We start from the raw sequence: 25816 nt of genomic DNA on the forward strand, positions 1-25816 counted from the left end.
GCCTCTACAGGTCAGGGCTGTTTTGGCAGCAAAAGGGGGATCAACACAATATTAGGCAGGTGGTCGTTATGCTTGATTGTTTTACCTTAAACAGATTAATAAAATATTAAAATTTCACTCACCAAATCTGAAGCACATAATTCTTGGATGAGCTATACTTCACAGCAAGACCCCTCCAACAGACAACTAAAAAAAAAATAAAAAATCGCCATCCGTAACTCGAAATTTCGAGTTACGGATGGCGATTTTTTATTTTTTTTTAGTGGCGGAAATGAGCTTCCATACAATTCCATCAAAAATGCTCCCAAAAGCATTAGAGAGACAAACAGTGACAAAGACTGATTCCGTGGCAGCTGCAGCCTATGATTGTCCGCAGCTGCCACAGGACACCTGACAGTCTTCCATCTCTAGTATCCAGATGGGTCAATTAAAAAAAAAAATCATCACCTCTAGAATTGTTATGATCTGTGTGTGTGTGTGTGTGTGTGTGTGTGTGTGTGTGTGTGTGTGTGTGTGTGTGTGTGTGTGTGTGTGTGTGTGTGTGTGTTGCACAGTTTATGGATGCAGCTTGTTAATCAAGTTTTCTTACTTCAGCTGATAACTTGTCTAATATGGTAACTTCTGGCATAAAAAAGCATTAACATCAAGGCTTCAGAATGGAAATACTAAAACCAATGGGGGGGGGGGGGGGGCTATTGCCATCTTTTATATACACCATACAGTTATTTGTAACACCTGTGCTACAGCTTAAACAAGTGAAAAAATGTATAATACAAATCAATTACTAAGGTGACTTCATAACTAAGGTGGTGGTGGCGAGTAACTTATGATAATATAACACAAGCTTTGGCTATGATTGTGATGTACTGTAAGCTGATTAGAGGCCAAATCTGAGATTGAATCAGCCAAGGCCAATTCCCATAATTTACTGATGAGCAAATCAGTAGAAGCCAATCAATAGAAAATACACACAAAAATGTACTTTTGTCCAAATTACACTGGCAATGCAATATTCTAAATTCAGATTATATTTGAACTTTGCACATCTTTCATGTATTATATTTTTCAAGTACAAGTTAATGCCATTCGGTATACTGTATTTCCACAGGGGGAAACAGCAGCAATACAGTTTAACAGCTTAACAGGACCAAAAATTATAAATGCCTATTGAAGCTTTCCACATTATCATTATGATCTCCATAAAAATATAATCTACTTATATTAGACTACATATTTTTGAATCAGACAGTTACAATATTTTACTCCGAGATGAATGATTTTCATTCCAGATTGTGATGAAGGGTGCAAAGAGAACAAGGAAGAGCAGAAAATAGCAGTGGATCTGTGCTGTTTGTCATAAATTTCCCTCTTTGAAGTCAAACTACTGCCTTCACCGTGTTCCCCTGCAAATTTATTTCTGAAAGAAAGCTCTCAGGGTTCCTGTTTGTCTACTAAGAAATTTGAATGTGCTTGTAAAAAATAAAAAATAAAAACAGTAATAAAGAAATCACAAATTACACTTTCATCACTCTCACATTGTGTTGTTTAATAACTAATATCTGTGACTGACTGTGAAACTGTTGACTTTTGTGCATTAGTGGCTATTGTTTTGGAAAGCTCTGCATTGAACTCAATAGAGTTTCATCATTTTTCTCAGTCTGTTGCAGCACTGCGCGCCTACAGTAGAGTTCCTCCCATGGTTGTCATGGCAGTCCCTGGTTAAAGACACTAGTAGTACAGAGAGCTCCTTTACAAGTCTGGCTTTAGGCATCTTCACTTTGCAATTCGTTTACTTGAAAAACTGGGTCAGTGGTAGCACATTAAAACTAGGTTTGTCCCCCTGGCTTTGTCTCGCTGAGGAACGTTCTTCCTACTGTGAAGTGGTATCTCAAAAGCACATGTTCAAAGACAGAGTTACAGTGCTGTAACTCAGTCTGGTAAAAACCAAGGATGTAGTCAAATGAATTTATTTACTTAATAAAAGTTGGGTTTTTTTTTTTGTTTGTTTGTTTGCTTTTCAATTTTAACATGTATAATATGTACTCTATAGGAGGAGTGCAGCTGGTATTTTGCCAATCATTTATGTCAAAAGAACAAAAGGACCGTAGTGGAACGATAGGACTCAACCTCTTTTCTCAACCTTTTCTCATTTTGCAGTTTGCTGTATCAGCAGTTTGAGACTGCAGCACAGTTGAATGGCTTTGCAAGGACCCAGTCAAGCATCACACTGCTGACGGAGTGGAAAAAGATACAACGATAATAGATAAAGTGTTGCCCATATGAAGAATTAATGTCCTTGTTTTACCTTGATCAATACATGTAGGGTCACACTGATCCCTCTGCAAGTTCACTAAGCAACTAACAGCCGTTATTTAATTAGAAAGTTGCACAAATTAGAGCTCTATAATAAAAATGGACACTTTATGCTTGCAGTAATAGTCCACGGGTTGCTTGATATTTTTTTTCTTTTTTTTCTTATGTATTATTCCATTATTGAAATGTACAGTTAGTGAAATGTAGTGCCCCAAGCAATCTGTTGACTAATCAGCTTAACTGGCCATAAATAAATAAATACAAATACCAAAAATAAAACATCAAAATTAATTATTCAAGAAAAAAACATCAAACCTGCCTTTCCTCTTCTCAATTTTGAGAATTGGTCCAACAAAAAGTAGGCAGTTTAATATCACCATTTTGAGTTTTGGAAAACTATGATGGATATAGTCTCTACATTATATTTTATACATCAAATTATTAATTGAGAAGTTCAATAAATCCTGTGGAGGTTAATTAGAAATTCTAAAATGTTGCAGAATAGTAAATCGAGCCATCATCATCATCGAGCCAAAATCTATGCTCAATTTGTGATATATCACATCCAAAACTGGAAACCCGTAGACTGTAATCAGCAAATATCCAGATAGCTGATAAAGAATTTTAACTTCTCTAACTGTTTTGATTACCCAAAGTTCTACTACTTGTTCTGCTTTACAATCAAGAGCGAAATGCTCTGATGTTTACGCACGAATATGTCGATAACTTACTGTAACTGCTTTTGCTTGCTCTGACTTTACGAGCTACTTGTGGGTGCCATAAAGTGACTTCATTCTACCTGAAAATAAAACAGTTAAGTATTGTTTGCCTCACACGTAATACATCTCCACCCTAACAAGAGTTTGACCTTCTAGTGTGAAGTACCCTGCCCTATCCTGAGTCTTAACTCTCTCCTGCTTTCGGGAGATTTTGAAACTTCCTTTTTGGGTCTGTCTGGCTCACCAGATGTTTCCTGAACCCACTGTGTTCCTAACTCCCTCCCTCCCTTCCCTGGTGCTTTTCAACACCGGGGAAGGGAGGGATGGAGAGGAGGACTCTGTCATTCACTCTCAGTACAGCCAACCACCCAGCGAGATACCTGGAGTCCAACCGATGAAGTCTCTTCATTTGCTATACAAGGCCTGGAATTTACACTTGCTGCAATGACAGAAAACTCACAACTCATACATATAGCCCACACAAATTTTTGAGCTGCTCTTCTCTCTTACACATTTTTTAAGAGTTGTGTAAGCCCGAGTTCAGGACTTCTGCTGTTGTTCCTGGTAGAAAGCCAGTAGTTTGTTAGCTGGCAATGTCGTGGGACTGTGGCCTTAGATACATGTTCTCTGTGTCCCCTGCGCTGCAGCAGGGGAACAAGTGCATCCTGCATGACAAGGAGGACATATCCAGACTGGAGATGGTCCAGAGACTGGCCAAGGATGGCTGCCGCTTTCTGCAAAACCACAGCAAGAGCCCAGAAAAGACAAATGAGGTGAGATACATGACACATCTGCAGACAGAGCAGATATTTCTATTACTTTTGCTTGTTACAACATGCAAATGTGTTGATACAAAAGCACATCATTCATTTGAAATATCAGATTGTCCTCTATATGTAATTATAAATCCCACTCTGCTAATAGGCTTTCCCTGTGAATGAAAGCAAGTGGATTCTGCATCCTGAGTTAGATTCACTCGTGATTATACTGTGGTGTTTTATGCTGTTATTTTGCAAGCATTGCACTCTCTGCTGTATCCCATTAATCAAAGTGAAGTTAATTTGCAGTCTGTTTTCTTATTGGCCTCCTTAAGTTCCATATCACCACTTTATCTAAAGATTAGTGTTGCCACTTAGATTATGTACAGATTGCAAGAAGTGTCTTTCATTAAATATGAGAAAACAGACTGCTTTAAATGAGATGGAACATAGATTATATCTAGAAGATGAACCACTATGCCTGTGTTTACAATCCAAATTCCAAAAAAGTTGGAATGTTGTGTATAAAATGTAAATAAAAACACAAGAGACCTGTGAAAACATATCAAATGTTTAAACTGAGAAAATGTACTATTTTAAAAAATAAATAAATAAAAGGTCATTTTATTTTTGATGGCAACAGCAACAAAACTGGTTTACCATTATGTAGCATTCCCTCTTCTTTTAACAAAGGTCTGAACTGAGGAAACCAGTTACTGGACTTTTAGGAGAGGAATGTAGTCCCATTTTTGTCTGATAGCCGATTCTAGCTGTTCAACAGGCCTGGGTCTTCTATGTCAAATTTTTCATTTCATGATGCACCAAATGTTTTTGGTTGGTGAAAGGTCTGAACTGCATCCAGGCCAGTTCAGCACCCGAACTCTTCTCTTCTTCTGCTATGAAGCCATGCTGTTATAGATGCAGTATGCTGTGTGGCATTGTCTTGTTCAAATATACAAAGCCTGTGTCTTTTAGATAGGAGCATATGCTGCTCTAAAACCCTGCCAGTGTTGCCTTCTAGGACATCTACATCATCAGAGATGTAGGTTTCAGAACTGAGCACTAATAACCAGTCTGATGGTACCTCTTTAGTCTGGAGAGTGCAGTAGTGCCCATGTTATCCAAAAAGAACCATAGAACACTTTTCCACCTTGCTGCAGTTCATTTTAAATGAGCATTTGTGAGTGGCATGGCAGACGGTGTGTACAGATTAAGATTTCTGGAAGTGTTCCTGAGCCCATCGAGTGATTTCCATGACAGAATTGTGCCTGTTTTTCATGTAGTTCCATCTGAGGCCTGAAGATCACGGGCATCCAGTATTAATTTTCAGGCTTTACCCTTCCTCATACTTTTTCCAGCCTTTGTTGCCCCTGTCCCAACACATGTTGTTGCCATCAAATTCAAACTGAGCTAATATTATTGGGTTTGTATTTATAGAATTTAATTCATGATAAATTAGCACTATAAAATACTGTGTTCACCAAATACTGAAACATCAGACTCAGGTTACATAGGTTCTGTTAATGTGACGACAGCAATAACGTCTGCTGTTCCTGAAAATATGACAAGTGCTGTATGTGCACGTTGGCCTTCACATTTTTAAAACTGTTACATCATCTGCTGGTTTACTGCGTAGGAGCAATCTGATTGGCTAGCCTTATAGTGGGTTCAGCTTCAGTCTTCCTGCCAGCTGTGTCTGCGCTGAACCGCAGAACAATTGCAGGAAGAACTGATGCAAGTGGTCGGACCACCATGCCAAGACATTGTATGTTTTCAGGGTGGATTCCCGAGCATTATGACCTTTTCTCCACCACACGGCAAGATCTCCTAATCGCCGTGCACTTTCAGTAAAAACCTGCCACCTGCACTGAGCCACTGCCTATCTGTGGATGATCAAATGTTAAAGCTACAGAACAATGGTGTTTTTACACAGTATTGAGCCACCCTTCATTTTTTTATGTTTACTTCCATGGAGCCAGACTTTCTTTTCTTGTCATTTTTTAAAGTGGTCTTGAGCAACAGTTCTCCAGGCTTTCTGAAGGTCTTTCAGTTTTTCTTTGGACACTGGCTGCTTTTTAGCTCATTTTCAGTTCAGTCCCTGTACCTGATCGTTTTCAGAAGGAACTAACCTTAACACTGGCCTATAAATAATTCAAACATAAAAAAGTACCTTACTCAAGGAATGAACCAATGTTGTGTCTACACATAAAAGACAACCAATTTGACAACCAATTTCAGATAATTTATCTGAATTTCAGAGAGAGACCACACCTCATGCACTCTCCTTCTTGTTCTTCTATATATGCTCTCCTGCACTTTTTGGTTTTCATTTTTTCTTACCACTGAAACACTAAGTCATGGATTGGCCTTCGCAGAGATTCAACCTCAGCATTACTGAAGCAGTGTGGGATCATCTTGACAAAGAATGAACAAAGGCAGTCAACATTTAGAGAAGAGCTTTGACTGTCCTTCATTCAAAAAAATTATAAGAAAGCTGCCTCAGAGAGTTCAGGCTGTGCTGAAGAATTAAAGTGGCCATACCAAATATTGACTTTCAAGCTCATTAGAATTGTACAGACACTGTTTTTGCCCAATATACTGTATTTATATGCATGTTTCTAAATGTTTCAATTAATTGCTGCATACATTTCCCATTTTCCTAGCAAAATATAGAGCAGTGAGGGGTGGCTCAGGACGTTTGTGCAGTACATGTAAATTGTAAAAAAAAAAGGATAAGTATAAAAATAGCATGTATGTGTCATTTTTAATCCCAGAATTACTAGACAAATATGGCGACCTTGCATTTAATACTTGACATTCTCTAGAAATATTAACATTATGTAAGATTATCGTGGAGTGATTCTCAATTATAGCATACCTTAAAAGTAATCTAATGATGCTGCACATACTGTACAAAATGTGACTCATACAAAAATCTAAACTCAGACATCAAAGCACTTAGAAATCAGTTAAATCCCAAGTGGTGGGAAAAAAGGATGCTTAATATACGCACAGAGCACTGCATGTGTGTAGATGTGTGTCAGAGTCTCTGATGCAGAAAGACTGTGAATACTATGCAATCTTGTTTTGATCTAAAGCAGACTGATTTATAATTTATAGGTTATTGTAATCCCATTTTGTTAAATTTAATTATTTTTGGTTTAACTGCGTCTGGGCTAGGATGGCTTGATGTAATTGATGTATCATTAATGGAGCAATAGATTTTGAATCATACTTGCAAATTCTAAAAGAATATGAGAGAACATCTGTTTGCCAGTAGGACAGCATAAAATTTTGACTTGAGATACATAAGCCAAAATTTCGACTTATTAACTGAAAATTTCGACCTACAGATGGCTTTTTTTTTTTTTTTAAGTGGCGGAAACAAGCTTGAATAACTACGAAGGAGTATTAGGGCCACATTGAGGAAAAAAAATGTAATTGTGCATTTTGAGAATAAAGTCGAAATTTTGAGAATAAAGTCAAAATTTCGAGAATAAAGTCAAAATTTCGAGAAAAAAGTCAAAATTTCGAGAATAAAGTCGAAAATCTATTTAGAGAATAAAGTCAAAATTTTGAGAAAAAAGTCAAAATTTCAAGAAAAAAGTTGAAATACTATTTCGAGAATAAAGTCAAAATTTCGAGAATAAAGTCAAAATTTCAAGAAAAAAGTTGAAATTTTGAGAAAAAAGTCAAAATAGTATTTTGAGAAAAAAGTCGAAATGTGCAGATTTAAGTCGTTTCAAGTCAAACACCTGCCATTGCCACGTCTACTATAACCTCCAGAATGTCTTGTATTATGAGTTAGCGAAACTATACTTAAGAATCGGAACTTACTTCTCTTTTAGTACACAAAACAATGGAGTGATAACTATGAGGATGGTAATGAGATGTGCAGAAAGCTGCATCAGCTCAGAAGGAAAACCACACAAACTGGCAATGGTTAGATGCAAGGATTTCGATGAATGCACCTTCGTGCAGTACAGAGTGGATTTTCAGAATCACAAGTCACAATAAGGGGCTCGCCTCACGGGGAGCGACGTCGCTCGCTCTCCATTCATTTCCTATGGAACTTGTGCAAGGATGCAGCAATCGCTTCGCAGAAGTTCCATGAATGGAGAGGGAGCGACGTCGCTCCCCGTGTGTAGAGCCCCTAAGACAGCTGATCAAGTTGTTTCATCTACCCAAGGCATTTTGTAGAGGGTATAGCAGCCGCGGCCGTTATTTGACTTGAAATGACGATTTCGACTTTTTTCTCGAAATAGTATTTCGACTTTATTCTCAAAATACTATTTCGACTTTTTTCTCAAAATTTTGACTTTATTCTCAAAATGCACGATTTATTTTTTTTTCTAAATGTGGCCCTAATACTCCGTCGTAAATAACTCAACTCAAGTCATTGGGGGTTATTTTCTCTTTTGACTTCTTTCCGGTTTAAATTTTCTTTACAACCAGAGGAGTTGCCCCCTACTGGTTATTAAAAAAAAATGCAAGTTAAAGTAAGTTTTGCCTTGAGGTCACTTTAAGCCTTTTATACCATGCATGCCAGACTCACACAGAGACATACATAAAAAAACATCCCTCTAGCCAGCAGGATGAATCTGGACCTAAACACAGGACAGTGAAGCTTTGAGTGGAGGACTGAAAAGTCATTCTTACTTTTCTGCTGATGGTGTCCGTGTTTGGAAGCCTTCAGTAACTTCGAGGAAGGTCAAATCAAGACTAGGTTTGAGACCGTGTTGCCTGGTGCCCTGCTGTCTCGTCACAATGATCCACTCTAGAGGCCTGATTGTATTTTGTATTGGAACACTGCTAACCACAAAGCCCAGCACACACTAAGCAGTAGTCTAAAGCAGCCAAGAAATAATCAATAATTCATTGTGAAGAGAGTCTTATTTGCTGTTTGACCCATCAGCCATACACTGAGATGTTATATTAATTATAGTCAAGAATTAACTGTGCTGTACTGCCATACTGATGAGGCAAAAAGTGTACTTTTGTGGCTTTAAAGAAGCTTGAAGCACACAGTATACCTCACAGCTAGAGCCTCTAAAGTCAGAAACAGAAAGCTCAGCAGCACAGCTTTCCTTCAGTAGGATTTTTTTTTTGTTCATTCCATATTCGTCATCCCCATGACCTATAGTCCAGTGATAAGATAATACAGTCTCTACAGTTCTTCAGAGCCTTCACTTGTTGAGAGCAATTTCTCATTTCTAGTGGGATACAGTACATTTTAGCAGATATCTAAATATGGCCCCGCTAATGATGAACACACTATGTTTGTGCATCTGTTTTATTATACATTGTGTGTTTGCATTTGCACGCAGAGTGAATGCATACATTTTGCATATGTGTTGTGTGTCTGTAGCACATCTATATGTCCACAGATCCTGTGACGAGTCTTAATAGTGCCAGGAAGCCATGCTTAACTGAAGGACCTTGAATGCTTGTCTGGCAAAAGGCAATTAGGGCCGCAAACTGCAACCATTTCCAGCATGTCTGCCCAGCTAATTGCATGAACAAAGGCTTATGTTGCAGTGACTGATGGCTGAGAAGGGGCGAATGGGTGAAAAATGAGGGGTGGGGGCCTAATTCAGGATGCATGTGCATGCAACATACAGTGAAGTCCTCATTAAGACCAATATCACTGATCCAGGCTACTCCATTGTCAAGCAGCTGTCAGCCTTCTTCATACTTCAGAGACACTACAGTAAAACCTTTTGTTTAAGATTTAGACTTTAGTTAAGTTAGATGTATTGCAAAAGATAGGAAGAGAAAAAGAGTACTTTATTTTATTGTTTTAATTCACTCATTGTGTATGACTGAGACAAATAGAGACTAAAAAAAAGAGAGAGTGAGGGATAGTAGACAAAAAGGAGATAAATTTATCATTCTTTGCAACTCACGGTGGTAAAAAGACAAGTACCTGCTGAGTGAATCGGGGTCTATTCTAAACTATAAACCACAAAACCTTTGTTACTATGCAAAGTTGAATCATGTGACAGCTTCCAAATACACTGCCTTCAGTCACCACCCATAATTTAATAGGTTCTACACATAAATCAGTAATTAAAACAGTCTTTTATGTTAATCCCTGAATGGGCTCCAACGATAAGGACTGAATAATGATATATGGAAATTCTCTTTCACTTACAGTGCAGTATTATGATGGAAATCAGTGGTGATTTGTGTGAGAGTGGGAGAAAATACAGGGGAATCTCCTTGGTGATAACACAATCCCTCCCTCCATCCTGCTTTTCTCTCCCCAGCCCCAGAGTGACGAGGCAGTCCGCTTGTGTCTGAGAGAGAGGGGCCACGATGTGCTCGTTCTCCAGAGAGTGTCGTCAAAGCAGCTCTCTGCAACAGCGAGGGGAGGAGGGAGAGAGGAGGCAAGAAACAGGAGGTAAGCCTCTCCACTCCCCCCCTCCCCTCCCAGATCGCCTCCCTCTCTCACTATATGTTTCGCTCCCTCAGCGCTCTCCCTCTAATCATTCTCCTTCTCCCTCTCTGCGGCTCACACACTCACTCAGGCATGCTTACATCACAGTTCTCTACACATAAATGACTACATTAAATACATATAAGTAGGTAGCATGGGACTGTCAGGCAGAGCTCCACTGCCAGCCTTCCCATTCAAGTAATTCAAGAGGGTTTTTTTTTTAGTCGTGAACATACCGGGATATCTCTGTGGACTACAGGCTCTAGCAGGTGCAGGTGGATAGATGGATGGGTAAAAGGGTCATGCAGCAGTAACCGCGGCAACATTGCCGGCATAAGGGCAAGGGGACTCTGCTAGGATGGGATCTCGGCCACAGCCCCCGAACCTGCAGCAGGAGGACGTAAGGCTGCTACATGCTGCCTTGGTGGAGCAGGAGGAGGACGAGGAGGATGAGGAGGGCTCCGAAAAGAGCAGCAGTGACAGCACCAGCCGGGCAGAGCCGGTGACAATGCCCACCTTTGATGTCCCTTACTTTCGCTACATAGATGATGAGGGGACAGAGGGAGAGGAGGAATGGAGCAGCAGCCGCTCGCTGTCTTCTATTGAGGAGGACTCTTCCAATGACTCTGTTGTGTCTGACAGGTACATGGTAGTGTCAGGGACCCCTGAGAAGATCCTGGAGCACTTGCTGAACGACCTGACTGTGGACGAGGATCGAGGGATGACACAGGGCAAAGAGTCAGGTCAGCAAGTTGTTTTGATGTCATCCTCTTTGTTTTTACTTTTCTCAGTTTGCAACTGACACAAAACATTATTTGTATATTAGAAAGCAATGACTAAAAGTATTTTTATCTTTATGATTATAGAAATGGTGTGTGTGTGTGTGTGCGTGTGTGTGTGTGTGTGTGTGTGTCTGTGTGTGTGTGTGTCTGTGTGTGTGTGTGTGCGCGCGCGTGTGTGTGTGTGTGTGTGTGTGAAAAATAGAGTGAGAAAAGAAAGAGTAAATGAGCTGCCTTCACTTTCTGTTTTACTTTATGCCCTCCACACCCCACCCTTTCTCTTACTGATAAAGCTGGGACAGTATCCCCCTCTGGGCATTATTACTGGGTTAATCATGTGCTATGATTGCCGAAAATGGTACTAAGTTCAAGCGTGTTCATTTAAAAGCCTTCGACAGAGATAAATGTCTCTCATATCTTTTCAGTGAGGCTGTAAATGGACTGCGCGACATGCAGTTCAGCCTCGCAGCATCAACAAATCAACACATTTCCTCTCATCCAAGCAGGTACTTGATAATGTGACTCTGTTGCCAAGGCAGAGGAGACCCTCTGTTTTTGGAGCTGGATGAGAAATAATGATTGAGAGCTGTGAGGCAAGGAGGGGGAAGGATTGAAGAAAAGAGCAGGGATGCTGCAGAGGAAAGAAAGTGGGCATAAGGAGGTTAGGAGAGGAGATGCAGTTTTCTTGGGATATGGAGGTGGTAACAGATGATCTCTCACTGGGATGGAGGCAGGCTAGCTGGAGATCAAATTTCTTCTCAGAGATGCAAGACATTTACAAAAGAGTTATAGTTCATGTTGAGTCTAATTTTTTTTTATTGCTTTATTTAAGTACTTAATTCCAATATAAAGTTAAACATGAAGTCAGCTAGTGGGCAAAATAGTTTAAGCATTCCATCCTTGGTTCATTTAGAGTATAATCGGCTCAGAAGGGCATTGTGTTGTTTATGTATGGTTCACTATTAGTACAACTCGAAGGAGTATATAGAAGTTAATGCTCCGTAGGGAGCAATGGATGCTCCCTAGCATGATGCTGAGCAGTATCCCAGGGTCAAAGAGCCAGAGACCTGAGGGGGGATGAGTCCTGAGCAGCAATTGATCTGCACTCTGTAATGTTTATAGTCCAGTTCCTGCTGGCCCCTAGTTTGTGCTATTGCTAAGGATGTCCTCATAGAATGAGATTCCTGATTTCCTCAAAACAAGATTCATTGGAACATTCAACAAGCTGCTGTGTTTTGATCCATCTCTCAAGGATGGCTCAGAAAATCTCACAGTTATTGAAGTGCTCATGACTTACACACAGTACAGCACATTGGAAAGTCATTTTTATTTCATTATCTCAGCCCTCACTTCCATGTTTACTCAGTACACAACATTAGGCATGCAAAGCTTTCTGTCTTTTTGCGAGAGATGGCGCTTTTCTGAAAGCACCCCAGGCATGTCTGTGGAAAAGTAAGTGTGAATCACTGCAGCAGTCAGTGCTGTGTGGATGTCTGTTGTGCTGCTGTTTCCTTAGCACTGTGGTTAGCATTCACAAGTGTTCAGTATTGCCTTCTTTCCTGTACCCAGTCCCTGAGTGCAGCTATTGATTCTCGCGCTGCACAGATCACACTGCACACTGCTAGCTCTGAAAAACATGCAATGGAACATTTGTGCTCTTAATGAGAGGATGTCCCAGCTCGTTTGCACCATGTGGAGAAATGTTTATTTGTAGTGAAAGTGAAAGAATAGAAAATATAAAAGCTCAAAATGCTAAACTAATGCCTTCTGGTGGCAACTGAGCTTGTAAGTGACACATTAACCTGCAGATTTCAAAGACTGCATTGATCAGTTAGATTGAGATGCAAACGAGACAAGCAGGTTGATTGGCAAGCCTATCGATGATTTCACAGCATTGGCAAGGTAGTTTAGTAAATCAATTATGCAATTCTGTTGGAAAGGAGATAAAATTTTGTTTTGGTTTGTGTGTCTGAAAGTAAGATCATATGTGATCCTAAACAGCAGTGTAGAATGTGTTTTGGATTTTTCTACTGTCTGCAATCACTTCAACTACACATTATAACTGAGAAATATTAAAAATAGACTGATGTAGAGTCACAAAACAACCCAGCTCCTTATTAAGCTTTATTTACACTGCAGAATTCACACATAAATATCTTTGCATGTATGAAGCAAACAAATCTTCTGCTAAATTGCTAGATTAAATCTTGATCCTGCAGGTCAGCCGCTTCTTTTTTTTTTTTTTTTCTGTTCTGTTAAAAACTACAGAACTCCAGGTCATGAAATTAAATATTTATTCTGTTTTCCAACTTCAAAAAGAAAAAACTTGCAAACTGTAGATCCTGGGGAGCGGCATGTGAGAAAGTGTTTCAGTTTAGCTTGGAGAAAATACAGCAGTAGGCAGCAGTGCGAGTCAGCAGTGCACAGTCAGCGCGTGTGCGTGTGTGTGTGTTAAAGTAGATGCAGTACATGTGGGTGGGTTGTGATCTCTCCTGTGCTGTTTTCTGGCTTTGTGTTAAGGTGTGTTTTTATGGAAGACGCATGTTTAACTGCTCATAAGCAGTGAGTGATGTATCCACAGCTGCTCTGCATGGATTAACATAATGATGTCGGGGAGTCCTGTGGACCAGAACGTACACAAAGGCCTTGGGAAGCTAGTGTGAAATTGAAAAGAAGAATTTACAATTCTGGATGTGAGGCACACTTACAGAGGGGTTGAGAGGACGTTGGTGCTAATGGCATTTGTAAAGCTTTTTGCTTGTGGCTGGACATTATGTCTGAGAGTTTCTTTCACTTTACGCCTTTTGTTTTGTTTTTCATTTTGAGGACATCTTTTTAATGACAGTTTCTGAATAGGAGTTTCAGAGCACATTCAGATGAATGGCTGCCCGCAGTTTAATAAGATATTCTGAAAGAAAAAGATTTGTATGTGATTTTCAAGAAAGAAATCTGGTTAAGTAAAATCAGCTTTCTTTCTTGAAAAATGCACCTGTAAACATGATGGTGCATGTTGGTGTAAGTTCGGTTTACGTTAGGAATGCTATTGGTGATCCATTTGAACAGTTTTGATTTTGTCTACCTGCAGAATCACTTTTCCATGTTTAACCTTGGTAAGAAATCATAGACGGGTAGACTGGCAGAAAATGCTGCTCGTAAACACAACGGCATGCTTGCACAGCAGCAACATCAGATTGCTTTTTTGTGAGCAAGAAAATAACAATGAAGAACAGTGACTTCATCACAGGTCAGAGAGTCACCTGACACATTAACATTATTGGCTTATCTTCACTGGTACAGCCTGCAGTAGCAAATGTGTGAGACTGCAGATAATCCCAGTAAAGGCTTGTTTGAACTTGTTAGTGCAAAATGGAAAAAGATTTCTCATTGGGTCATTATATCGAGCTGACCGTGAAGAATAGTGTGTGATGAAAGGTCGCTCGCATATCGTTTTCCTCTAAAATGTATCTCTTAGTTCTTGTTGGGTGATATTTGACAGAAAAGAATGAGCGCTCCTTCTCACATTATTAAAGTGGAATAGAAAAAAACAAATGAAGCCATCGCAATTAGTCAAGCTCCCCTGTATGTACAGCTAAGCAGACATTAATCATACAGTTGTCAAGGTCACTTGTGTCGTTGCCTTCCAGCATCTTGCAGCACAGAACTAACCTCCTGAGGCTATATCCATAAAGCCCCTTTTCAGACATGCACTCCTTTCCATTAATCTAACAGTACCCGAACGTGTTGGCTTCATGTTTGAATGAGGACCCCTGCTCATTTTTTGATAAAGGTCGCAATCCTGCTGGGTTAATGCAAAAGTGACCTATGTCTGAATGACAGAATATCAGCACTTTAACAGTGACAGTGTATCTCATGTCTGAAAAAAGGCTTAAGACGAAGGTGTAACGGGATGTGCAGAATTTAAATACGCTGTGAGTTTTGTTTTCTGACTTTCTGAAGGTATAGTTAACATGAAATGTACAATTTTTGCTCATGATCAGTATTTCTCTTTACAGATACACTTCTAGATGACTTCCTGTTAACGTACCCAGTATTCATGTCTACAAGTGATTTATGCCAAGCTCTGCTGGGACAATATCCTTGAGCAAATGTTTATACAAATGTTACAAAGACTGCATTTGATGTCAGAAATGAGAAATAATCTGCGTTCCTTTTTGTGCTGAAACCTTAACCGAATCCCACCTATTGCACCAAGAGACACAGACGGAAAGAGGATCGGAAGGAGGCGCTGGAGAGGAAGCAGAAACTCCTGCACCTGGTGTCGCAGTGGATGTCCCTCTGCAAAGACTTCCTGAGAGAAGACGAGCATGTCAAACTCTTCATGAAGGTAGGACATACTGTGCAAACGGAAAAGGGTGGAAACTGGGTGGGAGGTGAACTTTGTGTGGAAGAGATGAAAATTGACATTTCCTTCCAGACTCTGTATCGTTATGTGCTGGATGATCTTTATGAGCACCCGGCCCTGGAGAGGGATTTGGGGGAGCTGCAGAAACTCTACCAGCTGCATCGCAGACAGTGAGTTAATATGTGATCGCTTTATTCCTCATTCAGTGTCAACAGAGAGAATTCTATAGTTTAATGCAGACCAACTTTAAAAATCTATTTAATGGGGAAAAAAAACTCATCAAGCCTGGGTGTGGAAAATATGTAGCAAGATCTGTGACTGGTGGAGGTCTAAAAGTGGAGACACAAACTGTTCTGTGAATACAAAGAAAGGGCTTCTTCTCTGCTTGGTGTCTTTCTTTAGATTCTTATCAATGAATCCATTCAAAAAAATGAAAAGCAATTGCAGAGTTCTGGGGTGGTATGCATATGAATGTCACCGAGCTCTTCATCTCAAATTCCCAAAACTGAGGGTATACAAGAATTTTGAGAAATAAGCTGCCTGAAATGTTTTCCGTGAGAATGAGAAAAACCACAAAGAGCAAGCGCGTACTTTTTGTTCCACCACTTGTTTACAAGACTCTGTTTCTAGCCAGCTGACTGTGAGTGGTGCCAAACACATGAGCACAATTGCAAATATAGTGATACACATCAGAATACTTTCAGACTTGTTGAGTCATAAAGTCATTTCACCCAATATTCTGAACACGATAGACAGTATCAGTGCAATCAGTTGGGGATTAAATGAAGCTTGTGTGTACTCTAAATGCTTTGCAAGCTACACAGTAAAGATATATAGAATATGTAATCGTGTACATACCTAAAACCTTTTATATTTACACACAACTTTTTATAGATATTTTTATAAGCAATAGAAGGCATCTTTTTTAGACTGATTGTAGCACTGGACAAGCAGATTATTTATGAATAAACAAAGATTTTTTCTGCATTAAATAAAGCATGCACTTGATCTACTAAATGTATAAATAAAATACATTCAATCAAATATTTCACAGAATTTCAGCTTTGATCTGTTTTTGTTGTTCTGAAAGTGAAATCTTTCCTTTGCTCCAGTGCCTGGTTTAATAAAAAATAAGCATCACGTTGCTTTTTTGATGCTACAACCCTGAATCACCAGACTCATTGCCACACCCATGTGCCCCTTCCCCTTTGTCAGCCCCCCGGCCACATCTCCTCCCCTGGGGCTGCTCCAGCCTGACGCCCATTAAAAGCAGTGCAGATGATTCAACCTGACCCTGCTGCTATTATCTGACTGTGTCTCATTCATGTTTATATGCACGGAGGGAAATCCACAACACCCACTCTTATAAAGCAGCTGATTTTGCGTGGGTGTTACCAACTGACATACTCTTCTATTTATGAGCTTTTCACAATCAGTCCTACCCTAGGGGAGGACAAGGTTGGCTGCCATGTGGCAATCTGCTACAGAGTGAAAAAGGTGTCATTTCTTTATATATATAAAGAAGCCTCTCATCAACTTCCATCTGGCTTTTGTGCAAAAGGAAGGTTAAACTGAGGAACAAAACTGTGTTTGTTTTCTTGCACTCTCTAATGATGTGCCATTATCATTCACTGAGCTAATTGGCTTCCATGGTGATTCTGTTTTTTGAGGAGTGAAAGAACGAGTTAGATCACAAGCGGTGCTTTGACATGACGGAGGGAATCAGGTTTTTCATTAGTGCACGTTTGCTGCTTGCCTATGAGAGGAGATCCCCGTGGGCAGGCTTTGTGCCAACATGCCTTTTGTGATGCAGAGCCCAGTAAAAGCTGAGGGATGATAATGGACATGGGGCTATCCATCAAACCAGGACTAACCCATGAGAATAGGGTGATTAAATGATGGTATCACGCTGGAAGATCTAAAATCTGCTAAGCACTCTAATCTGTCCTTGACACCGAGCTTAAATAATGGACTGAACACGGTGGAGGAGTGTATATGTTTTCCTTTTACCTTGATTATAGACTGCATGGAGGGTTATCTTGTTTTGCACTACACATAGTGGCAGCCCAAGAAAAAGCATCAGATCAGTTTTTAGGACAAAGTGCAAAAATGTCTTTTGCGAATATTTAATTTCACAAATGGTGCATTTCACCGATTTGTTTCTTCTTCTTTTTTCAGTACTGTGGATGATTATTCCCCTCAAAGAAAGGTAGGTGAACAACATTAAGAAATAGAGGAGTTTATTCAGCAGGGCTGGCTGTCCTGTTTGACATTATGGGTGTTGGGGTTATTATAGTCACATTTCCTCCTAAGAGCATTGTTCCGTTGTTCCACCGAAATGCATGATGTTCTCAGGCAGTATGAGTGTGTGTCAAAATCCACGCATTTCCCCTCTTTCAGACCAAAGCACTTTTCCACCAATTGAGTCTGAAAGAGAATGGGCTCCAGTCCAGGGGAACACAGAGGGAGACCAAGGAAGGTAAGTTGTAAAAATGCTTCATTCTTCACACATTCCTCCCATCATACGTTGTTTCCAAAGTAAGTGAAAGGAGACCTTTAGTCTGAACTGTAGAACAATGGGCATTTTACCAGTAAGTGAATGAGATATTTGGAAGAGAAAATACCTGACTTATGACATATAGTAGCTTAATAATATTAAACTTATACAGCACCTTTCAAAACCAAAGTTACAAGGTGCTATACTATGAAAACATGTAGTAAAAGGAGCCAGATAGTAATTGAAAAAATGTCCCAGTTTTAAACAGTGTTTCTTTTAAAGGGTAAGTTTATCCAAATGAAAGACAAAAGGAAGCACATGATTTGATTGTCATAGTCTGTGTCCTCAATATGTAAACTCTATCCCACACTGTAAACAATGGATTGGTCAGTGGGCAGCTTCCCAAGACCCCTAGATGGGAAGAAGCCCCTCAGTCACTGGATTTTGTAGTGTGATTAATAGAGGAATATGGCCATGTTAAGTTCCTGTATGAGCAGTGCATATTTCATGCATATTACAACTTAACAAAATCATATTTTTCCCTTTACCAGTGCTGTGTCATGTGTATATAACCATGGACTCATACCTAAGTATGAGGGTCCAATCTGGGGTAGTAGCACAGGAGTTGGTGCAGGCAGTGGCAGAAAGGATGGATGTCACCCAGGAGGAACTGGTACTTGTGGCTGTCACTTATCCTGGAGGTAAATACCATTTTATTAGTCTGGTTATAGACCATAGCATCACCACTTAAATGCCCCAACCATGGCACCCCAGAACTGTAGGATATTGCTCTCTATCAGAAGAGTATAGCCTGCAGTATACAACAATCAAGCATGTGCATGCTGGTATTTATATGGAAAACATATGCAGAACAATAACGGCAGTACTTTCCACGCTGAAATTAAACTCATGACTTAACACTACAGCACTACAGTTGAATGCTAGAGTACAAACCAGTACAGTTATGAGACTAAAAAAATCCATGTAAATGCAAATGTGTGCCAAATTAAAGGAAAAGCCTATATAACGTGTTTTAATGAGGTGCTGGGCCACCACGTCCTACTAGAACAGCTTGAATGTTTCTTGGTATTGACTGTCCAACTCTTTTGTGTATTGTTGATGTTGGTGTGTTAGACTACTGTTTAACACACCAGAGTCTATTATAGGTGTCTAATGACTGTGAAGGCCATCTTCATATTTATCAAACTGTTCAGAGTCATTTCCATATGGAAGCGAGCACTCATGTCAGAATAAGTTGATCAGTCAGAACAACTATGTATTGATTTTAGTGATCCTTTACTCTAAGGAGACAAGTGGACCCAAGTAATTTTTCCTTTCTTTTTTCCCCCTCACATAATGTCACATTTGAAGCTTCTTTCTGTATTTATTTTGACATTGAGCCTAGATATGAATGTATGAGACTGGAATCAACATTATTGACTTCGATGTCACCCCAGTTTGAAGGGACAGCCATTTACAGTCAAGTAATAGAGTCAGTATCTGTTATCAGTGACTAAAGTGTCAGGCCACCTCAAAGTGGAGCTTGGCACAGAGAGTCTTATCTCTAACCAGTGATAGCTGCTTGCATGCTCCCTGACAGATTTTTAATGGTATTCTGCTGTTTGTGATATGTTTTCTCCCTCCTGCAGGTAGACTCCTCCTGCAGCCTCAGGACAGAGTCTTCTCCAATTGTTTACGTTCAGTGGGAAGGCTGCACGCGTGCAGGAAGGACCTTGGTGAAGTCCTGGTAGGAATAAAAGTTTTATGATTGACCTTAATTTTTTTTTTTGTTTTTTTACTTTTATTGCCTTTAACCACGTTATTACAGACTGTTAACATCACATGGCATCTTTGGTATTAAAAAAAACAGGCACGATATTGGGCTCTATTCATCATTTTAAAGAAAGCGAGGAAGGAAAAAATAAATAAATACAAAATAAAAAAATAAAGACTTTTTTAAAAAAGGGGTGGAGGGAGATACATATTCTACAGTAGGTATTATTGACTTTACAGTTATTGCGACTAGAATATATAATGAAATCGATAATGCTATGGGCATAAGAGTTCTGGGCAAGATATTTGGTAATTGGTTTCCACTGTCTTATAAAAGTAGGCATTTTTAGCTGGGCAGTCATTTGATCCATCTTATATACATGCTTCACCTTCTGTAGCCATTGGGCAATTGTGGGATGGTCAGGCTTTCCCCAGTTAATAGTAATCATCTTCCTAGCAATCATGAGCAAAATATGTAATATGTAACATTGTTCCATGGTAAATATATGGTCAGGAAACACACCTAGTAGAAATAATAAAGGGTCCACTGGAAGACTCATTACTAAAAATGTTCCCAGTTCCTCCTTAATATTTATCCAAAATGTCTGTAGCTTGTTTTGTTTTGTTTTTTGTTACAAGGTGGTGTTCAGACAGAAAAATGAAGTATTTCTGTGTGGGAGGGTTCCTTTCTGATAGATTCCCAGTCTGTGTGTTTTGTAACATAGTTTCTAATTCATAAAAATCTGTTTAGATCACTTTGGGGTCAAACTCATCTCTGAGTTGTATAAATGGTTTAAATACCTGTCCACGGAGAAGTTGACTTATGATTGACTTTAATTTTTAAATATACATTTTCTCTACAGTAGAAATGGCTCATTCTAATATGCATGACCTCAAAACCTGCAAGAGGACTGTTCATTTTTAATATTGAAATTAAAGCAACACATGCCATGTGTTTATCTTCAAGGGTGCCCACCTCTGGCTCAGGAAAATGTCTGCACAAATTTCTGAATATTAATGTCAGTATTCAGGGCAGTGTTATTTAAAAGGGAAATTTTGAATATGTGTACAGCACTGATCTTGTAATAGTTTGTGTGTGTTTCTCCTTTTTTTTGTTTTTGCTTATTTTCCTTTTACAGAACCCCTTCACAGATAACTCAGAGCTGCAGCAGGGGACGGCTCACATGCTGAGTTTAAACACATGGGATGTAGCTGTTGCACTCACCGATTTTGACTGGACAATTTTTGATTCAGTGCACGAGGTTTGTCTCACAACTTGAACTTGCACAAAATGTTCACTCTAAAATCGTATCCTTCAAAGGTCTAAAGGGGTTTGAAAAAAAAAAAAACGTGGCTAGGATCACGTGTGTGTCCTGCACATCTGCTCAGTAAATGTTGTTCTTTTACAGCAAGAGCTGGTCTACTTCACCTTCAACCGCCACGCCAGCAGCAACCACACCACAGCTTTAGAGTTCCTGCTGCAGCGATGCAATGACATCCAGCTGTGGGTGATGACCGAGGTGCTGCTGTGCCCAACGCTCTGCAAACGGGTTCAGCTCATCAAGAAATTCATAAAGATTGCTGCCCAGTTAGTATCGAGCCTCACACGCCACTGCAGTGTAATAAAAGGTTCACTGATGCAGTATTCACATTGGCTTCTCACACTCTTAGTTCAAACCTATTACAGCGTTTGAGGGGTGAGAGGTTTTTTTTTTATGGGAATACTGCACCACCCAGTGGCAAATCAGTAAACTACATCTCCTTTCATGCTGTCAAGTCTTAAAGCCAATGAATTGTGTGCTTGTGTGATTTGCAGCTGTAAAGCACAGAGGAACCTCAACTGTTTCTTTGCGATCATAATGGGCCTCAACACAGCAGCCGTGAGCCGCCTCAGTCAGACGTGGGAGGTCGGATGTTTGTTTTTGGTTTTTGTCTCACAGGAATTCTTTTCCATCTTTGCCACGTTCATATGTATACCCGAAGTGTCTGAAAGCATCTGTCACTGTCTCTACAGAAAGTTCCCGGAAAATTCAAAAGGCTGTTTTCAGAGCTGGAGACAGTTACAGTAAGTGTATTTGGTGCAGTATAAACGCTAAACTGAATCCACACTATAACAGGGCCTAGAAGCCCTTGTGTTGGTGTGAATGACTGAACCCAACATATGCTTTTAATTTCTAAAATCAACATCTAATGTGAAACATTAGGTGCTTTAGATCATCATTAGTCTCTAACAAAGCATCTAGCACAGGAAGACACATTCACCCCCCGCAGGATAAGACTCATTCATTTTAAAAATGTCTTCACAGGATCCCTCGCTGAACCACAAGGCCTACAGGGACTCCTTCAAGAAGATGAAGGCTCCGAAGATTCCCTTTCTTCCTCTGCTACTGAAAGGTGCACTCATTATTCTGTCACTTCAGCTCCCCCACAGCAAGTCTAACTCTAGGAGGAGAGTACTGGGGAGATCTGACATGTTAGAACAAACCTGTTGGTGAATATTAAACAAACTGTTCTTCTGCTCCAGATATCACATTCATTCACGAAGGCAACAAGACGTTTCACGATAACCTGGTAAATTTTGAAAAGCTGGTGAGTTTGTGTGTTTTTGTAGCAGTGCATGCTTCAGCACAGAATACTAAATTTTACATTTAAAGACGCCTGTGTCTGCGTTTTGTTTCCAGCACATGATAGCAGACATGGTGCGTCTCATCCGACAGTGTCAGAAAGATCACATGGGTCAGTATTTAGATAAGTCATGACTACATTTTTTACACAAACTTTCACACTCAAAGCAATGATGACGCAGCATTTTTAAATATGTTAATAAAGCATCATCATCGGTCTTTACATCATTTAATACAGTGTTTTTAACACGGTCAACAAAACTCTGTTCACTCAGCAAAGTAACACGTTTTCTATTTATTCCAGGAAATGGAATAACAGGGAAGAGCAGCTCAGAGGTGCGAGCCTACATTGACTATCTTCACATCATCGACAATCAGCAGACTCTGTTTGAACTGTCACACAGGCTGGAGCCTCGTGCTTAGAAAACAGCTCTGACCCTTCTTCATACTGTGCCAAGGGACAACCTTATTGTTGCCTCGTCTAACTCTCAGGACTCAGTCAGCAATCGCACGAAGGCTACATGACCCTGACCAACCACAGGAGGGCGCTATTTGATCAGGAGATTAGTCACCAGAGATAGGAGCAGGCAGCAAACATAACATGAAAAATCAAAGCAGGGTCAGCCAATACCATCAGAGTGTACAGCGTGTAACGCCAGCTTGATGCTAAGTGTAGAATCCGTCTAACTATGACGCACTGCAATCAACAGTTCCCTTTGAGGAGAATCAGCAGCCTGCAAAAACAAACAGAGTTTGCAGGTGAAAAGCTTCCTTCTGATACAACAACTCCTGGGGTCACTATACTAGCCTTTTCTTTGAGCATTCAGCACAACACAAACACTGAACACAGAAGGACGACTGGTTTATAACTGTTTATGACTTTTCAGACAGCTGCTGTTTTCTAACACCATTAACACACACTGGCAGTTGGCTCATCAGATTTAACCAAAGAATATTTCAGCTAACAAGTTCATTACACACTTTTACACACACTTCTGTTTTCTGGAGTTTGCCAGAATCCAGATATTCTTGTTGCCAGATGTAAGACCTGCTTTTCCCAAAGTAAATCAGTGCAGTGCATGCACAACGAGCTGACGTCTTACTGAAACAAGACGATGGTTAGAGTGGAAACAGTTGTTGCATATTTAACAGTTTTGTATATTATTTTCACGGTGCATTTAAAACAAAAACGTTTTCATTTTTATTATTTAATCACAAAGCACAGTGTATAAGATGAGGCTTTGCACAGTATAGATTGAATTAATGCAGGGAACTACAGAGTAGTACAGTATACTGTATTTTGTTGGTGTGTGTTATAATTATGTATCTTTGTGCCAAATCCCATGAAAAATTGGTATTCGAATTAATCATAATTTTGCCAATCATTTTTAAAGCGCTGGCACAAAGAACTTCATGTGGTTTAGCTGTGGACAATCAGTTAAATGAAGCCACAGACCCATACTGGTATTTCTCTGTACTGGTCTTTAAAGTTCACAGCATATTTTCCTGAGATCAGACATCCACTGAGTTTGGGTTTGTTGGAGTTTGGAGACTGACTTCAGCTCGTCACCTGTGGTACCTAGAGTACGAGAATTTAGCAAATAAAAAAGCATTTCTTTTAATTCTAATAAATTCACGAGTAGATAATTTAGAAGAAAAATGTGTTCAAGCTATAGCAAAATTCAAACATTAAAACGGCACCTTCTGGGCAAAAATAAGTAGAGAAAGAAGAAAAACTAGAAGCCATTTGCTCATGTGCATTGTATTGTAGTACTACTGTAAAATTTTAAACATGCAGTATTTGTTCTCTAAATGGGTCTACTGAGAAATCTCACTTTTGCCAGGTTGGGTCAGGCAAATTGAAGTAGTTGTAGTGAATTGTGTACATGGAACTATGCGTCCATTCTTCACATTTGTATAGTTTTAAAACAAGTTTTAGCAGTCTTATTTTGAAATTCAATGTACAGTTGATTCTGTTTATACAGTGTATATATATATGTTGAAAATCTGGATACGGATATTTATTTATCTCATAATTATTTATTTCCTTTGAAGACACTATTTAGGATAATTCTGTTCAATTTTTTTTTTTTTAATTGCACACACTGTTTTTGGCGGGTCTGCATGATATGTCAAACCATGGACTGACCATTTGTGCCAACTGTGCATGTATTAAAATATTTTTCATCATGAGCTGCTTATTCTAAAAGATGCTTGTGGTCATTCAAAAGAGGCAAAGTTTATTTTCTAACACCAGCAAACAAACACCACTTCAAGTAGGAATACAAATACTAGAAGACTAGAAGAAGGTGAAGTACTGATTAAAAGTCTTTGCTCAACTAAAAGTGAAACTGTACAGGCTCTGAAATGTACTTTTAAACTATAAAAGTAAAAAGTAGTTCTCTAAAGGACATTTCTAGCAGCCATTTGTGTACAAAGCTAACTGACCAATGGCTTCATTTTCAGTCATAATGTAACTAGCTCTACTTTTTCCATCACAGATGTGTTGGATTTGCACTTGTGTTCCCTGCCTGTGTTTTTTGCGTCTTTCATCTCTATGTCAGTCGTATGTGATAAGCACTGAAGATCAGTGGCATTTCTAGGGTCTGCTGGGGGCCTAGGCAAAAATTCACAAGGGGTCCCTCCAACAAATGTTCATAACTATTATGTTATAAATAATCTGACACCCGGAAATAAATAATAAAATATTCCACACTCACCTCGATCACGTCACCCAGAACACCCACTAAGCTGCTCTGCTAGCCAAGTTAACTCATATTAAATCTCAAAGTGAACAAATAATGTGATGCTAATGGAAGCTAAGTTATTCGGGTTTCTCTCACATTTAAGGCTGAACCAGCAGCATTTAATTATTTAGCTTTATACTGTATTTAATCATTATTATCTGCTCCACTCACCCCGTCTTGCCTTTTTCCTCTCTTTTCACTCCCAGAAGAAAAACTGAGCTGCTCTTCATTAATATTGAGTGGCCTTGGTTGCTGTCATTAGGTTTAACAGAACCATGCATGCTGCTTGTAATGGCAGCGAGTGGAGTAAGGTGGGGGCCCCTCAGGGAGATCAGGTCTCTCCTAATGTCATTGCAAACTTTGTACATTGCCGCTGCTGTAGTTCAAAATTTGTCAGCCCTTGGTTTGTCTTTCTTTTATGCATTATTTTTCCCTCCATTTAGGTTCAAATTGGTTTGATGTTGGGAAGGTTCAAAGGGATGTGTTAAAAGTAAAATAACAAGCCTGTTTTGAAAATTTAAGGAGTAGAAAGTAGAGATATTTGTGTTAAAATGTTGGGATGAAAAGAAAAAATGGTCGAGTACAGAGATACCTGGAAACACTATTTAAGTACAGTAATGCAGTACTTTTTTATTTCTCACTTCTGCCAGCAATGCTGTGATTAACTAAGGATAAAAGTTACAGGAGGACAAACTATTATAAGTGACAAGTTATTATACTTTTCATGTCAGTGTAACACAAAAACTCCTCTAAACATTTAAACACTTTGTCAAACACACAAAATGAAGGATTTCAGATTACACA

The 25816-nt window shown here is 39.5% G+C and overlaps 1 protein-coding gene across 1 annotated transcript; it reads left to right on the forward strand.

Moving 5' to 3' along the window:
• Window positions 1-3404: 3404 nt before the first annotated feature.
• rapgef5b (Rap guanine nucleotide exchange factor (GEF) 5b) lies at window positions 3405-24652 on the forward strand. Its single transcript, XM_030748855.1, has 18 exons — window positions 3405-3805; window positions 10060-10193; window positions 10872-10972; window positions 15022-15100; window positions 15209-15353; window positions 15444-15541; window positions 17550-17580; window positions 17772-17850; window positions 18420-18569; window positions 19518-19615; window positions 20781-20903; window positions 21051-21229; window positions 21458-21548; window positions 21656-21706; window positions 21948-22035; window positions 22166-22230; window positions 22323-22377; window positions 22570-24652. The coding sequence occupies exons 1-18, from the start codon at window positions 3626-3628 to the stop codon at window positions 22686-22688; spliced, it is 1866 nt and encodes a 621-aa protein (XP_030604715.1). The 5' UTR covers window positions 3405-3625; the 3' UTR covers window positions 22689-24652.
• Window positions 24653-25816: the final 1164 nt, after the last annotated feature.

Source organism: Archocentrus centrarchus, chromosome 16 (assembly GCF_007364275.1).
Source record: "Archocentrus centrarchus isolate MPI-CPG fArcCen1 chromosome 16, fArcCen1, whole genome shotgun sequence".
In the NCBI taxonomy this organism is placed as follows: domain Eukaryota; kingdom Metazoa; phylum Chordata; class Actinopteri; order Cichliformes; family Cichlidae; genus Archocentrus; species Archocentrus centrarchus.

What these genes read in the sequence shown, in the direction of transcription:
- rapgef5b (XM_030748855.1), top strand. Translation starts at nt 3,626, where the DNA reads ATGTCGTGGGACTGTGGCCTTAGATACATGTTCTCTGTGTCCCCTGCG. An exon ending in ATTATTCCCCTCAAAGAAAG is followed by an intron (nt 17,581 to 17,771) that starts GTAGGTGAACAA and finishes CCCCTCTTTCAG; the next exon opens with ACCAAAGCACTTTTCCACCA. An exon ending in CAGAGCTGGAGACAGTTACA is followed by an intron (nt 21,707 to 21,947) that starts GTAAGTGTATTT and finishes ATGTCTTCACAG; the next exon opens with GATCCCTCGCTGAACCACAA.